The 15,059-nt window shown below is 48.7% G+C and overlaps 1 protein-coding gene across 1 annotated transcript; it reads left to right on the top strand.

Annotated features, from left to right (window-relative positions):
* The first annotated feature begins 785 nt into the window (after window positions 1-785).
* CDKL1 (cyclin dependent kinase like 1) lies at window positions 786-14,217 on the top strand. The gene is made up of 9 exons (XM_021270831.4): window positions 786-1,070; window positions 4,280-4,401; window positions 6,442-6,514; window positions 8,074-8,164; window positions 8,781-8,981; window positions 10,716-10,798; window positions 11,316-11,372; window positions 12,088-12,243; window positions 13,167-14,217. The coding sequence occupies exons 1-9, from the start codon at window positions 903-905 to the stop codon at window positions 13,272-13,274; spliced, it is 1,059 nt and encodes a 352-aa protein (XP_021126506.2). The 5' UTR covers window positions 786-902; the 3' UTR covers window positions 13,275-14,217.
* Window positions 14,218-15,059: the final 842 nt, after the last annotated feature.

The following is a 15,059-nucleotide window of genomic DNA, read 5'->3' as shown; positions in this document are numbered from 1 at the left end:
GATGATTTCCTCAGAAAAGCAGCTGGAAGTTTAGTTGGCTCACAGCATTTGTCTGGTGCTTTGATTGCAAGTCTTGATAGAGCCAGGAGCATCTCGGTGACTGGGCAGTACTGCTGAGAGGAGACACATTTGCCATAAAAATGAAAGGGTACGCAAAGAACCAGAAAGAGACCGTGTATGGCAACACGGGGAGAGTTATTGTTGATAAATGTGACTTAGGAGAAACATAAATGGTGCCCCTTTTGTTCTGGGTAGCATTCAGAAAAGACCTTGGGAAAGAAAGGATTGGTGGTGGGACAGGAGGTAACCTTATCCCAGAACGCTGCATGGAGCAGAGGATCTACGCGGATCTGAATTTCTACAATCAACTGGAAGAAGATTGCCACCTCGTTAGGGCATCAGGAACTGGGTAAGCAGCCACGGACCTAAATGGGTGCCCAAGAAAAGGCGATATAAAGGTAAGAGACGGGAACGCTGCAAGGGACAAGCTCCTGGTGGAAGCTCAGCAGGGGGCAAGCACTTGAGGTGCTCGAGCTGTGTGGGGGAGACGATGCAACACCTGGGCTCCACGCCAAATCCAGCTGTGTTTGGGCACCCAAAATCCTCTCCAATAATATATATATTAAAAATATATTAAAAAATCAGAGGCCACCAGCGCCGCGCAGCCCCCCCACAGCAGAGCAGGGCGGGAGAGCCTCGGCAGGGGGCAGAGCAAGCGGCGGCGGCTCCCGGCTGGCCCCGTGTCCCTAGGGGCGGCTCCTCCACTTCTTCTTTCCCCTCCTCCTCTTCATCTTCCTCCTCCTCCTCCTCCTCCTCTCCTCCCCTCAGCGCCCGGCGGGAGCCGCCTCACGGCGGGAGCCCCGCGCTGAGGCGAGGCGGCGGCGTGAGGCGGGCTCGGCGCCATGGAGCGCTACGAGAAGCTGGGCAAGGTCGGGGAGGGCTCCTACGGCGTCGTCTTCAAGTGCCGCAACAAGGACACGGGGCAGGTGGTGGCCATCAAGAAGTTCCTGGAGTCCGAGGAGGACCCGGTGATCAGGAAGATCGCCCTGCGGGAGGTCCGCATGCTGAAGGTAGCAGCACCTCGCCTCCTCTCACCCCGTCCTGGGTTTGCGTTCAGCCTCTCTGCTTCCTTCCCTGAGGAAATAAAAGCTCAGGAATGTTTGCAGTGGGTCAGAGCCCGGCTTCGTGTAGCCCACCCTGCTGGCAGTGGGCCAGGAGAGTGCAGAAATGAGGAGAAAGCCAGGAGAAAGGAGAGGATGGGGTAAGATTTCCTTGAACAGACCCAGCTGCTGGCAAAGTCACTAAGGCCAGAGGCTTAGCAGGCGCTCACGGGCATCTTCTGCTGCGAGTTTAATCTCTTTCTACGCTCATGTATTCATCTGGTCTCCATAGCATCCTGAGGCAGCGCCACAGCCGTCAATGTGCTGTGTGGAAAAGCATTTCCCTTGATTTGTTCCAGACTTGGTGCTGGGTGGCAGCACGCAGCGCCCCGGTTGTGGAGGAGACGTGGGGGGTTCCCTTTTTTCTTCAGGGTACTCATGGTTTTATACACCTCCGGCATCTCCCCATCTTCAGTGAGCTCCCTTCCCTGTAGAAGAGCAATGTAAATGTTTTTTGACGTTGAACTGATGAAAGAACAATAATAACAATGTGTTGGGTTATTTTACATTTTAAAATAACGTAGGATGCTTTCAGTAGGATGATTTTTTACAACAAGGAACATGCAATTCAGCCTACAACACGTTCTTGTAGACTGTCAGGGATTTAGGATTTTGAAGTTAACAGAACCCCACAGAAAGCTGCAGAGAAAGATGTTGTATTTTAAGACTTCTTTCCCAAAACTGATAGTTCCTTGGTTGCTGATTTCTGCCTGAGGCTGTTCCCAGCCCTCGCTGCCCGTTGGTGTCACAGCGGTCGATCGCTCCTTGCTGTCCCTGTTCCCTTCCATGGAGCTGCCCTGGTTTGACTTTCAGGCTTACAGTAAGTGCTGGATTTCAGCTGGTTGCTGTATTTCTTGTATTTCTCCTTTCCAAATCCCTTTTGTGCTCTCAGCTTGTCTTTTATTGAGCATTTATATATAAATGAATGATGTAAGTGTTATTGCCAAAGGAATATGAAGGCCTGATTCCCTACCTGCTACAGAAAGAGGTAAAGAAAGCCTGAATGTGAGGCTCGAAGAGCCATCATATAGGAAAACAATATTATTTTTTCAGTTAGGTTATGTGAAGAAGCAGCCTGTTTTCTCCTTTCTGAAGCAAAGGGATGAGAGGTGGCTGGGTCATTTTAGTAAGCAATGCTGGAGATGCATTCAGATTTAAATGATCTAAGAGATCTGAAGAAGAAAATAATCACAAAGTCCCTTGTGCAGATGGGCAATGCATCACCCTGCAGGGTACAGAGCAGCACAACTGCAGCTGGCCGTGGCAGGACCTGTGCCGGGGCGGTGTTGATTTTAACAAGTGCAGACCTGCAGAGAGAAAAGTCTTTTCAGCTTTTTGCCTGTAAATAGCAACAGTTTGTTTGCTTGTTTGTTGAGGTGGTTCCTTGCTCAGGCAACAACTCGGTGTTTGTCAAAGATGCAATGAGATTGTGTTTCATCAGAGAAGAACATAGGGCTGATAAATCACCACCATAGGGCTGATAAATCACCGTAGGGCTGATAAATCACCATTCTGCACAACAAACGCCTTGTGGATTCAAGGGCTTTGTGGCCGGGAGCCGCAGGAGGCGAGGTGGGAGAGCGGGGCTGGAAGCAGAGAGCCAAAGACGGGTCCCTGCCTGCTCCCCGTGCCGTAGGAGCGGCTGAAACGCCTGCTATCTCCACACAGGAGCAGCTGTAACCATGGGGAGAAGCCCGCAGGTTTGCAGTTCCTTTGTGTGGAGAGCTGCCGGCCTGAATGCCTGCAGAGCCCTGACCTGAGGCTGGCTGTGAGCAGGGCGTGGGGTGGTGCCAGGGGCACCCTCTGCAGGTCCCGTGCCCACCAGAGCTCATTCCCAAAGCTGCGTCCCCCCTGAGCAGCCCCAGCCCAGCCAGACCTCGTGCTTCGAGCCCAAGCTGTCTCCCTCCAGAAATCCAGCTCCACGCTCTCGTGAGGACGGCCAGGACACAGAGATGGTGCCTCGACACAGCCAGCTCCTGCGACAGTCGCTCCTGAAGGCGATACCACCAACCTGTTAATGGCAGAGGTTTCCAGAGGTCTCCTGTTACTGTTGGTTTGCTTTCTTCTTGTGTTTCAGTCAGCTGGCAACTCTCCTGTCCTCGCCTGTCCCTGAGAGGGGACACCTACCAGAAAGGACCAAGGAAGTGAAAAGGAAGAAAATCTTGGTTGTTATCTGGGTTTGATCCATGCTGGCACACGGTTTACACGGTGTGGGCAGGAGCCCTGGCCCTTCGCAGGGACTAAAGGAACAGGATGTGTGGGTGGTAGGAGATGCTCTTTAGAAAGATCAGCTCCTTGCAGCCAGCTGCAGGACTGAACAGCCACGTTCCATACACCCATGGGGCCCTGCGGGCTGGCTTGAGGGCTCGGAGTAGTTTGGGTTCAGTACAGTGCCCCCGGAGGCAGTGAGCTCCCTGGAAGGTCTCTTTGTAAGGAGCTTTTACAATGACGTGTTTAAATAAAATGCATTCCGTGATCCTTCACCTTGGGGCTTCTGTGTTCTAAAGCCTTGGTGCACGTCCCTGCAAGCAGTGTGGACGGGGCCATCCATCATCCGAAAAGAAACACCAACATCCCTCAGCTGCCTCCCTGCTTTCTTCTCTGAATGCTTTGTCTTCACCCCGTGGTTGAAGCCCCCTCCTAGTCCTGCCCCAAAATACGAATAAAAGAATAGAAAATGAGGAGGTGCCGTAAATTTCCAGCCTCACCTCTTGGAAGGTGCATCTAAAACCCTGCCCTGCTCAGGTGTTTGTATGGTAAGGATCTGTCTGAGCTCCCAGGGAGGGGAAGCCCTGATATGAGCACGGGAAGTGAACTGAGAGGCAAAAGCAGCGATAAAAATCCTGATTAATCCATCCAGATGCTGACAATAAAGTGGAGAAGCTGCAGCCAGATGCTTGCTTTATGCTTATCAGAGGAGCTCGTGGTGTCCCTAAACATGCATTTGCCTTAGGGGCTCCTCCCGTGTGCCATTTCCCCGCGTTGTGCTGTGCTTCTGCAAAAGGTTTCAGCTCAAGGAATTGAGATCCTGGGGGGGGTGAAAGCGCCGCATCCCTTGCTTTTCCCCAAACACCCCCCCTGCCGTGCAGTAGCTAACGAGTCCTTCCACTGTGTTACAGCAACTGAAACACCCCAACCTGGTGAACCTGCTGGAAGTCTTCAGGAGGAAGAGGAAGCTGCATCTGGTCTTCGAATACTGCGACCACACGGTGCTCCACGAGCTGGACAAGCACCCCTGGGGGTGAGTGACCTGTCCCGCACTGACAGCTTTCAGCAGAGGAGGCAGGGGGTGTCCATGGGAGCCCGTTGCTGCTCCGTAGTTTCCAGAGGGATTTCGTTAAGAACAGGAGAGGTTTCTCAGTGCGGTGCCCAGGACTCGGGTTGCTATTGTGGCTCAGCAGCAACATGCAAAAGAATTGCTCCTGCCCTGCTCACCCAGGTGACCGGAGCGCCGAGCCCGAGCATTTGGGTGCTCTTTGGCTGGCTCGGCAGCAGCAGCCCCCAGTGCTGAGAGATCTCGTGTCCTGCTGCGGAGTTACCCAGAGCTGTGCCTGCTCCTCTCTGCACGGCCTCAGAGAGCTCTGGAAGGTCGGAGAGCCTCCTCTTTGCACAGGCACTTGCACAAAGTGTGAGCTACGTGAGCAGAAGGCACATTCTCCAGGACAGGGTTTATTCTTTTGACACGTTATGAAGGACACTCCCGCTAGATAGATCACTCCTAATTATTCACCGTGAGCTGGTGCCATGGAAATGCTAAGCACAAGTTCATAAATCATTTCATATGGCCTGAAGCTCAATGAATTGCCTGCAAGAGGCTAATTTGGGGCTGAGTAAACAAGAGCCTGGTATTCTCTGTGTGAGATGGAGCTGTAGGAGAACAGAGCACGCTCGCAGCACGTGGCTCTGGGAGCTGCTCAGCAGCACCCACCCCAGTTTGAGCCTGTTCACCTGGAACCCAAAGAGAGGACCCAAAACCCTCCTGGAAGAAAGCACTTCACATTTCCTTTGCATTCATCACAACAGCTGCAGTGGGAACGTGTAACACCTGGCTGCGGGCTTTGCTTTTGATCTTCTGCAGATGGTCAAGGCTGTTGTGGTCGGGATTAAGATGGGTGGGCACATGTCTCTGCATGATGTTTCCAGGTAATTTGGCCAAATCGTCCCTTTCTCAGGCTGTCAGTGCAGAACTCATCACTCTAGGGTGTTGCTGCAGGGAACCTCAAGCTTTTCAACAGCAGTGTCAGCACAAGACCTTCAGCACTGACAGCAGAGGGGATCTTAAAGCCAGCCTCTTGCAACTTTTTTGTAATTTATTATTTATGATGAATCAAAATTTTTACAGCATTAGATATATGAAATAAAATTGGATTTGAGCTTGAAACTGCCAAGACTGTCACGCTGCCTTTCCTGGGGTTGTTGAAGACCACTACAGGCAGACACAGAAGAGGAGAGGAGGCTGAATTTTGAATTTTTAACAAATATTTTTTTCTCAGAAGCGATTGCCAGCCACTGGAGGAAAGGGGCGGAGACACAAACCAAAGTAGGGCCTTATACTCCTGTAGGAACATCCTTCCTGTCCCATTTGGGCACCTCTCCACTCTGCACAATCAATGACACGACAACATAGCAGGTCAGAGCATGCATCTCCACTCTGGATCCTTCACTGCCTCCAATTCTGAGCAGCTGCAGAGGCAGCAATGCTCCCTGGCATTTCAGAAGGACTGCAAGGAAGTGTGGGTGCCAAGCACAGCCACGAGACAGGACTGGACACGGACCTGCAGGCTCTGACACGCCGTTACCAGGTTTATGCTGCTGGGACTGAGTGGTACGAGACGCTCTGCAATGCTCCTGGTTGCCATAAATCCTCGTGTCTTACTGCACTGGCGTAGATTTTCTCTCTGGTGCTCCTGCAATGCTGGGAGGGCAGCCTGAGAGGAGAGCTTTACCTTCTGCAGGGCTCTCTGAGGAAGTGCAGGCAGGACTCAGCTGCAGCTCTGAAGCAGGGGAAGAGGCACAAACAGCATTTACCATCAGCAGCCCAGCCTGACAGCTTCCCTGCAGTGGGAGAGCAACGAGCTGAGGATTATTGTGTGTTTCTTGTAACATTTATAGCAAAAAAATGCAGCTAGTGTTTGTCCTCTGCATTTTCTGACTTGGTCCCTGACTGCTTTGCTCAGACTCCTCTATGATTGTTTAGCACTCAAAGGCCTCCTCTTCCTTTTTCCTGTAATAGTGAAGTTATTTTTGTGACCAAAGTAAAAAATGTGCTTTTTTACAACAGGGTGCCAGAGCATCTAGTCAAGAGTATAACCTGGCAGACTCTCCAAGCTCTGAACTTTTGCCATAAACACAACGTAAGTCCCCTGACCAGCACTACCAAGTGCAGTTGCATGGCTTTGGATGAGAGATTCTGATGCTGTTTCTCTGATTATGGGGTTTTCATGGAAAGTTAGAGGTGCCATTTCCCATTTTCAACAGAAAACACATATCTGAACTATTAGTGTGTGCCCAGAACAGCTGCATTTAGTCACGCAGGTCCCTTGGGTTTGCTGTCGAGAAATGATTTGCACTAACGACCTTAAAGCAGCTTCCAGGCTGAGCAAGAATATATCCTTATATGTTCCCTGGGTCATGGTTCCTGTTGTATATATAACACGTGTAGTGTTACAGCTGATGTTCAGAAAACTGGCTTAATGTCTCACCAGCTCAGACCTGAGCAAACTGCTACTGGTTTCCCAGCAAGTCCCTCTGCTGATAGTCACAGGAACTGAATCCTGTCGCCAGTTAAGAGGTTTCAGAAGTTAGATGCAGTAAAACAGCCGTACAGCCCCTGCTTTCTGGAGGGAGATGAGAGCTCTGTGCACGGCAAGCGTTTTGCAGAATGCTGTGGGGATGCTTTAAGAGGCAGGGAAGGAACGGAGCCTTTTGGAGAAGTCCATTAGGCAAACTTAGCTGGAGTTGTCTTTGGTTTTGTTTATCTGCCAGTGCTTGAGGTTTAGGAGGCTGGCAGGAGATTGCTCTGGAATGGGTGTTTTGTCTTTGCTCGAAGAATTATGTCCGGCTGAGACGCAGGAACTTGGTCATGGGTCTGTCCTGCTTCCAGGATTTGTTGTTTTGCTGCTTCTTTCTGTTCCCTCTCTCAGTCTGAAAGATTTAATGGAGTTTTAAAGCCAAGGAAACAATTAGATGCAGTCTGGCCTGCTGTACATCACAGGTAATGAGTTTTTATGCAGTTGCCCTTTTCTGGCACTCCGTGGCACTGATTTAACAAGGAGCATTTCAGTCCTTGGGAGCAGACACAGTAATTTACCACCAGCTCAGCTAGGAGAAGCCCAAGGTGTTTGCTTTGCCAGTAAAATCCTTTGCTTGTCCACTAGATCATCATCAGTAAATCAGTTCCTGGACTTGATTGAGGAACTGATCCCATGGAGCCCCACACACAACAGCCCCTCTCCTCGGGATCTCTCCTAATTGAGCCCCTCATTAGTAGTGTGTGATACAAACCTGCATAAGCTGAGCTGATTTCTAGAGAGCCAGGTTAAGGTATACGACAAACCTTGCTCTGTAAACCTCGCTCCTCCTGCTAACTGGTTCCCAGCTGGTGCTGGGGAGCTCAGCCAGTACTGCCCGAGAGATAAGGATCTGTGCAGACGAGGCTGGGTGCACGGTGTCTCATCCCAGGCGTGGGGTACAGGTGAGGTAATTGCTGTGCCCAGCAGGACGTGACTTTAGCTGCTGCTAAGAAATCCTTTCGTCTTCTCTCTCAGCAGAAATGATTGCGTGGTTAACATTCATGGCACAATTTGCGCGGGGTGTGTGGCTGAATGAAGAGGTTGTTTATCCGAGGGCCAGGTGAAATACTTGCTTCTAACCTTGGGTGTATTTTTTTTGTCTGTTTGTTGTTTGTTTCCAGTGCATCCACCGCGATGTAAAGCCGGAAAACATCCTGATAACAAAACACTCGGTCATCAAGCTCTGTGACTTTGGATTTGCTCGCATACTGAGTGAGTGAGAGAGGCCTGGGTACAGATCCCCAAACCAGTTTACGTGCAGCAAGCTCAGACAGCCAAACGCCTCTGTAAATAAACTGCATCAGAGCTCCCCGCCGGTGCAGCTGTACTGCTGTGGTGCAGGAGCTGCTGGATTGCAGCCAGCTCGGGCACCTCTCCGCTGCCTGCGTTGCTTGTGCAATGCTGGAGACCCAGCTGGAGCTCCCTGGCAGGAGGGCTGCCTTTGGCAGAAGGCACTGTCTCTGCAAACAATGTTTTCACATTTTCCGTCATAATAACCCCCTTCGTTTTTATTTTATTTTTTTTTAGCTCTTGTTCAGACAAATCATGTGGGCTTTGAGAAGTGACCACTGGCTGGCACCGGGTCCTGCTGCAAAGCTCTGCATATTTTCAGTGCGAGAAAAATCTGGTCTTGATTTTCCCCAAACCCTAAATGTTTCCACGTTGGGTTCTGCTAGCGGCCGGTGACTCATCCTGTTCCTGTAGCTCTTCCCTGTCCAGGAGGTGCTCTCGTTGCTGCCCCAACATCCGTAAAAACCTCTGGTGGCTTGCCTGCCTCGCTCTGATCCCGCTCTGCTTTTTGTTTCTCTCCTCCTGGATCCCTCCCCAGCTGGGCCCAGCGATTACTACACGGACTACGTGGCCACCAGGTGGTACCGCTCCCCGGAGCTGCTGGTGGGCGACACGCAGTACGGGCCTCCCGTCGACGTCTGGGCCATCGGCTGCGTCTTCGCGGAGCTGCTGGCCGGGGTCCCCCTGTGGCCTGGCAAGTCCGATGTGGACCAGCTGTACCTCATCCGAAAAACCCTAGGTAAGCATCCCTCAGTCCCACCTGCTTGTCTTTGCTCTCCCAGGAATTCTAGGAGCCACTCTGGATTTGAAACAGGTTGAACAAAAGAGCTGTTATCCATTTAACACTTGAACTGATCCAGTCTCCTTGCTTCCTTTTAATATTAGTGTGTAACATCTTGTTTATGGGGTGGGAAGGAACAAACCCCCCTGTTTAGATGAAATTCTTGGAATGAACACCGAACTGTAATTTTTTACTGAGCAATTTACAAAACTGTAAAGGTGACGAGTGGCTATAAACAGATGAGCTCCCTAGCCAGAAACCCTGTTTGATTGCTTCATCCACCAGAATACATTCGAGCCACTGTTAGCTGAGCTATAGTTGGTTTATTTTTAATGACAGGGTCTCAGCCAGAAATCCTCTTTTGATCCAAGTGGTCGATGGAGGTAGAATCAACAGCGAAAAGCTCCTTGGCCAAAGCTGTGTAATTACGGTGCTTTGGCTGTTGCACTGGTTCTTTTTTTAAATTCATTTTAAACATTTTGCTTGCTCCAAGCTGCTACAAACTTCAAAAACAACGATGAGGCTGCACTGGGGAAACAGCTACAGCGTGTCTGCAGCGATGCTGCATTTCTGCCCTTTTCCACACAGCATCCTCAGGACTGCACAAAAAGGGTTTCGAGAGGAGTTAAATTTTAACAAAGCAGGAACAATTGTGGTCGGTCCCCTTGCAGCAGTCAAAAGGCAGGCCTGTTTTTGCGCACAGGCTGCCTCGTGGGGATCCTTTCCCTTTGGAAAGGCTGAAGCAGAGCTTTGGTATGGCCGTGGGCTGGCAGGGCCCCGCTCAGCCTCCCTGCGGACACAGCCCAGCCAACAACGTGTGCCCACGTCCAAAGCAAACAGCGACTCCTGCCAGTCGCTCATCCCCGCCCGGGCAGCTCCATCGCAGCCCGTGTGTGCAGGGCAGCGAGCTGCTGAGCCGCTCTTGCTTAACACTTTGGGAAGGATTCCTGGCTGAAGCACAGCTCTGTGGTGTGGCTGGAGTTTCAGATTCCGGTAGGTGTTTGCACAGCACCCTCTAGCTATGATGCCTGAGCACGTCCCCACACGCTGTCACTCATCTCCAGTTCAGCCGGCACACTGGGTGCTGGCACGAAGCAGATGTGGTTACAAACCTTAGTATTTCTTCCACCTCCTCCCAGTGCATTCTTCATTCTCCTATTGAGGGATCTTTTTGCCAGTGGAAATCCAAATTTGCAGTTTCCCAAATAATGAAGTGATAAGATCCAGGCATTTGGCGTGAGGAGATGCACAGAAATTTGTGTTTTTACAGCCCCCAGCTGCAGTGACCACAATTCACACTGACCACTGCTGCACAGCACAGAACCTCAGAGCCTGGAGGGGAAGAGGCACAGCAGCTGGGTGCTCCTGCTCCAGAAACTGCTCCCAGCAGCTGCATTTCTTGGCGTTATTTATATCATGAGGCCCCAGGCAGTTGTGACTGCAGGCAGCTAGAGATGTGTGGCCCTGCCTGTCATGCAGCACAGACAGGTGGCTGTGCAGTCACTGGTGTGCTGGATGGAAGGATGTTTTCACAAAAGAATACTTTGTCAGCTCGCTTGATGGTAACTCCACCTCTTTCCTTGTTCTCTTGGGTTCTGTCAGCCTTGTTCGAGGATCAGCTCGTTCAACGCAGGTGCTGTAAAAACAGCAAATCAATTTAACTTTTCTTTTTTTTCTTTTCCTTGGTCAAAGGGGATCTTATTCCCAGACACCAGCAAGTGTTCAGCACCAACCAGTTCTTCAGCGGGGTGAGAATTCCGGACCCAGAGAGCATGGTAAGAGCTCCCTTCGGATGCATTCCCCTTGCACCTAGCACTGCCCAGCAATCCATCTGTTAAGGAGACACAGTGCTTGCACAGAGAAACGTCCCTGCCTCTTTTTCCTTAGAGTACAGGTTACCTGCATTGGATCTAGAGCTGGAAAAGCTTTACTTTCCAGCTTGACCAATCCTTTGCTGTGCAGAACTTTTTCCCTATCCAAAAGCTTTGCCTGTGACTTTGTGCATGTTTGCTATAATATTATTTGGAGGTGGCTGAGCCCCTCTCATGACTTTTTAACTGATACCCTGTGGAAAAGCAATCAAACAAATAATTAATCCCTGCTCCTTCTCCCCCATTGCTGGTGGCACAGCAGCCAATCTACCTGTAATGGCAGGCAGCTCCCTGCTAAGCACATGAAGTGACATGCATTTGGGGAGGTACAGGTCATGCTGCTATGGAAAGCTGGGCGTCTGTACGCTGGTGAAAGAAAAACTTGCTAACATGAGTACACTCACTCTTTTTTTTCCTCCAGGAGCCACTGGAAATGAAATTCCCCAGTATTTCACACCCTGCTTTAGCTCTCATGAAGGTAAGCAAACTACCACAGAATGGCTGAGGTTGGTGGGGATCTCTGCAGGTCACTGGTCCAAGCCCTGCCTCAAGCAGGGCCACCCAGAGATCGGTGCCCAGGACTAGTGGAAGAGCTCTGCACTGAGACTTAGCAAATGCAGTCTGATTCAGGTGGTAAATTGAGATTTGTAATCAGACATTCATAGGAGAATAGAGCTCGAGGGGACTTGGGGAAGACTTTTAATCCATTTCTCTTTTATCCACTCATCTTTAGCATGAAAATGGAAAACATTGCACTGTTAAGATGCACTAAATGGAAACTAAGGATGAATGAATGCATTAAAACTAAGGTGCAGCTTTCAATAGTGCTATGCTAAACACTGGAACGACACAGCTAGTGATGCAGTGGATTCCCATTTAAGAAGCTGTTCTAGTTCAAATGAAAGTCATAGGCTTAACTGTTTTTTGAGACGTGATGGTTTGCTGCACCACACAATTGTAGCTGTTCCTGTAGCCTCAGTTTCTGTCAATGCTTTGTGTCAGAAGAGACAATTGTTCAAAATTAGCTGCTTTGCAAGCTTTGTGCTGACTCTGAAAAGCCAGACTCTTAGAATTAATTTTAAAAATTAAGGCATATATCTGTGGGAATAGTTGTTGGTTGTTGTGAGTAGGTGGCATTGTGCAGACGGTTTTACCAAGTGTTCTGTGTGATTCTTTATTTGTTCTTTTCTAAGGGCTGCCTTCATATGGACCCTGCAGAGAGGCAGACATGTGAGCAGCTGCTGCAGCATCCCTATTTTGACAGCATTAGGGAGGCAGGAGATCCGGGGAAAGAACATGAAAAAACAGCTCGGAAAACAGCCAAGTTGACACGGAAGCATGTGCCAGGGGTAACGTTTTCATAGAAGTATTTAGTCTTCTTTGTCTAACGAGGGAACTCGTTTTCTTTGCTTGGTTCCCAAAAGTTGCTCATCCTGGCAGTTAAGGGAGAGGCAGAGGTCCCACACTGGACCAATCTAATTTTAGCCCAAGGAGAAAACGAATCTCCTGGCTAACGAGTAACTCAGGACAAACCGAATTCTGCATTGCAGCTCCGTTGAGTCACTGGAGATAAGCAGCACAGCAATGGGAAAGATCAGGTTTATCTAGGAACGTGCATTCCCGACAAAGTATAGCAGGATAGCTGAACATTTGGTTTAACTCAAGAATTCTCTGGGATCTTCTTGATGCTTTTGAATCCCAAATTATAAAGATGGCAAAAATGCCCGGTTCTATTTGTAACTACTGATGGGATGTGAACCCTTGCTGACTTCCAGACGCTAGACAATGCAATGGGCATTTCTGCAACTGAAGTGGCCAAGCAAACATTTCCCTGCCGTTTCACTCTTTCCAGGCTCCAGCACAAGCCTTCGAATCCTGCCCATGATAAGAGTCATTCAGCAGTTCTTCCTTCTAATGATGTACATTCCCCATGACAGCTGTAATACTGAGCTGGTAACATGCAGGGAAGTTGGAAATGCAGGACAGAGAACTGCTAGAGCATATAATTTCCAGGATCCAACTGACTCACATCTTCCATTTCTATGACACGGGATATAACTGTATTTTTTTTCCCCTGGATGTTTGGAAGAAATACCTTTAATGAGCTACTCTGGTTGCAGTCCAGTTGTAGAACACCAGATCCATGACTCTTACTTTAAAAAGCATAGAATTACAGAACAAATAGTTCTGTAGCTTATATTCCTGTTAAAAAATGAAGTGTGTGCTTTATTCTCATTTCAAACACATACACACTGAGTAACTTCTGCTTTAGTTGCAGTGCCTGCCTCAGTTAACCAGCAGTAACGTTCTGCCAGCTCTGGACAGCAAGAAGTACTTCAGCAAAACAAGGAAATCAAACTACCATTTCCCTAACATCTAATGGATGGAAGATTAAAAACTACATATTGTTCAAAGTTCAAGTTCTTCAGAATTTATACAAGGAGGAGATGGGATGGAAAACTAAATTACTACGTGTTATGACGTATAAAAGTGGTCTGTAAAGTAATGCACTCTGGGCCACTAATGGAAGGAAAGCGATGCACTCCAAGCTCCCGTTAGGCAGTGTTCTGTGTACAAAGGAAACTACGTTTGTTTTGCTTTAATTCATGATTGCATGCTGGTTCAGGATTGCCGCAAACCAGTGTTTACAGGGTGAATCTTAAGAACTCTGTCGCCTATCTGTTGCATGTAGTTCAGACTTGGCAGAAGACCTGCAACCTTGCCAAATAAATTGGAGAGTCCCACTGTGTCCGAACAGTTACGCTGTTTTAGACTGGAGCTAAGTAACTGATCCTGCACGGAGCTGTAACCTTATTCCCTATGTGAGTGGAAGACAGATGTGTGTGTTTATGGAGCCAAGACTGAAGCCAGGCTACCTAAGTGGTGCAGTTAGTTCTAAACCTGCTGAAACAGCACTGCTTTAAAGATATGTCTGCCTTGTGTACTGCTTTCTATATCATGTAGTATTAAAAGTACTGGCAATGACTTAGACTTAATGGAAGGCTCAGCAGGGACGGTTACCAGAAGGAGAACATAATTAATGAAAATCTATTTCTTCTTTAGTCTTTTTGGATTTTGTCCTACTTGTTTCTTACTTGCATTATGAGGTTATTTTTATTTGCTGTTTTTGTCAATAGTGAAGTCACTTTGCCTAGTGAACAATTGTTTTTATCAAAAACAATTCATGAATGTAATTTATAACAAGAGCCAGACACAGGCAGGAATTCTACCTAAGTATGTGTAGGAGAACAAACGCTGGGGTTTGTGTAACTTCAGAATGTAATGTTGTGTTTGAATAAAATAAATGTAGCTTGTTTTTCCGATTTACGGGATGTGGTTTACTGCATAAAATTTTAATGACGGTCAAGGAACATCCTCTTCCTACTTGCAAACTACAGCAGAAATGTTTTCTTTTCCCAGTGCTGCTATTTTAACCTTGAATGTTGTTGGGTGCATCAGTAGTTTTGGTTACACTCAAAAAGCTTTGTCCTTCCTGTATGGCTATTCAGTCACCTCATTCTGTGTACTTGCAAGGTACCCACCATCAGTTCCTGGACCTGGTCCTAGGCAGTGCAGGCTGGAGGGAATTTCATTTCTTGACACTATTCGTGCCTGCTCTGTGCTAGGAGACACCATGAAGAATCGGCCCCACCATGCAATATTACCCTTTCCAGTGTTTGGCACCATTTACCTCAGAAGACAAGCTGACAATCAGGGGTAAGAGAAGAGAATCACAGTTCTGGCAAGGTAGCCATGCTTGAGACGTTACCACAAAACCTGCTTTCTTGAAGTCGCCACCTACCATCTTTCTCTCCACTGCCACCGAAGCTAGGAATTAATTAGACTAAAAATGCTACGTTCTTCCTGGGGGTGAATCGTTCTCCTATTTAGCAGAAGTGACACAGTTGCAGCTAAACAGGTACACAGAATTTAGTCCATGTCAGCACATGGCAGAAATTTGAGCAAAGGTGTATCTAAGGAGAACCTGCTTCTCCACAAATAGAGACGTACACTTCATCAACACAGGTTTTTATCAAGTCGGCCTGCCTGTCTGTAGTTTAATCCATTGGAAACAAAGGCTACACCAATTAAAGTGTGAAGAACAGGAAAAAGGCCCATAGGCTTTTATAAAACCACCACCAGGTGACTGGGTGAGATGCTCAGA

Source organism: Anas platyrhynchos, chromosome 5 (genome assembly GCF_047663525.1).
Source record: "Anas platyrhynchos isolate ZD024472 breed Pekin duck chromosome 5, IASCAAS_PekinDuck_T2T, whole genome shotgun sequence".
Lineage (NCBI taxonomy): Eukaryota > Metazoa > Chordata > Aves > Anseriformes > Anatidae > Anas > Anas platyrhynchos.
This window is presented reverse-complemented; position numbering and strand designations above follow the sequence as displayed.

Bases quoted from the DNA above. Each gene is read 5' to 3' on its own strand.
- CDKL1 (XM_021270831.4), top strand. From the start codon at position 903: ATGGAGCGCTACGAGAAGCTGGGCAAGGTCGGGGAGGGCTCCTACGGC. The intron at 6,515-8,073 runs GTAAGTCCCCTG...GTTTGTTTCCAG, and splicing joins ACTTTTGCCATAAACACAAC to TGCATCCACCGCGATGTAAA. The intron at 8,982-10,715 runs GTAAGCATCCCT...CCTTGGTCAAAG, and splicing joins CCTCATCCGAAAAACCCTAG to GGGATCTTATTCCCAGACAC.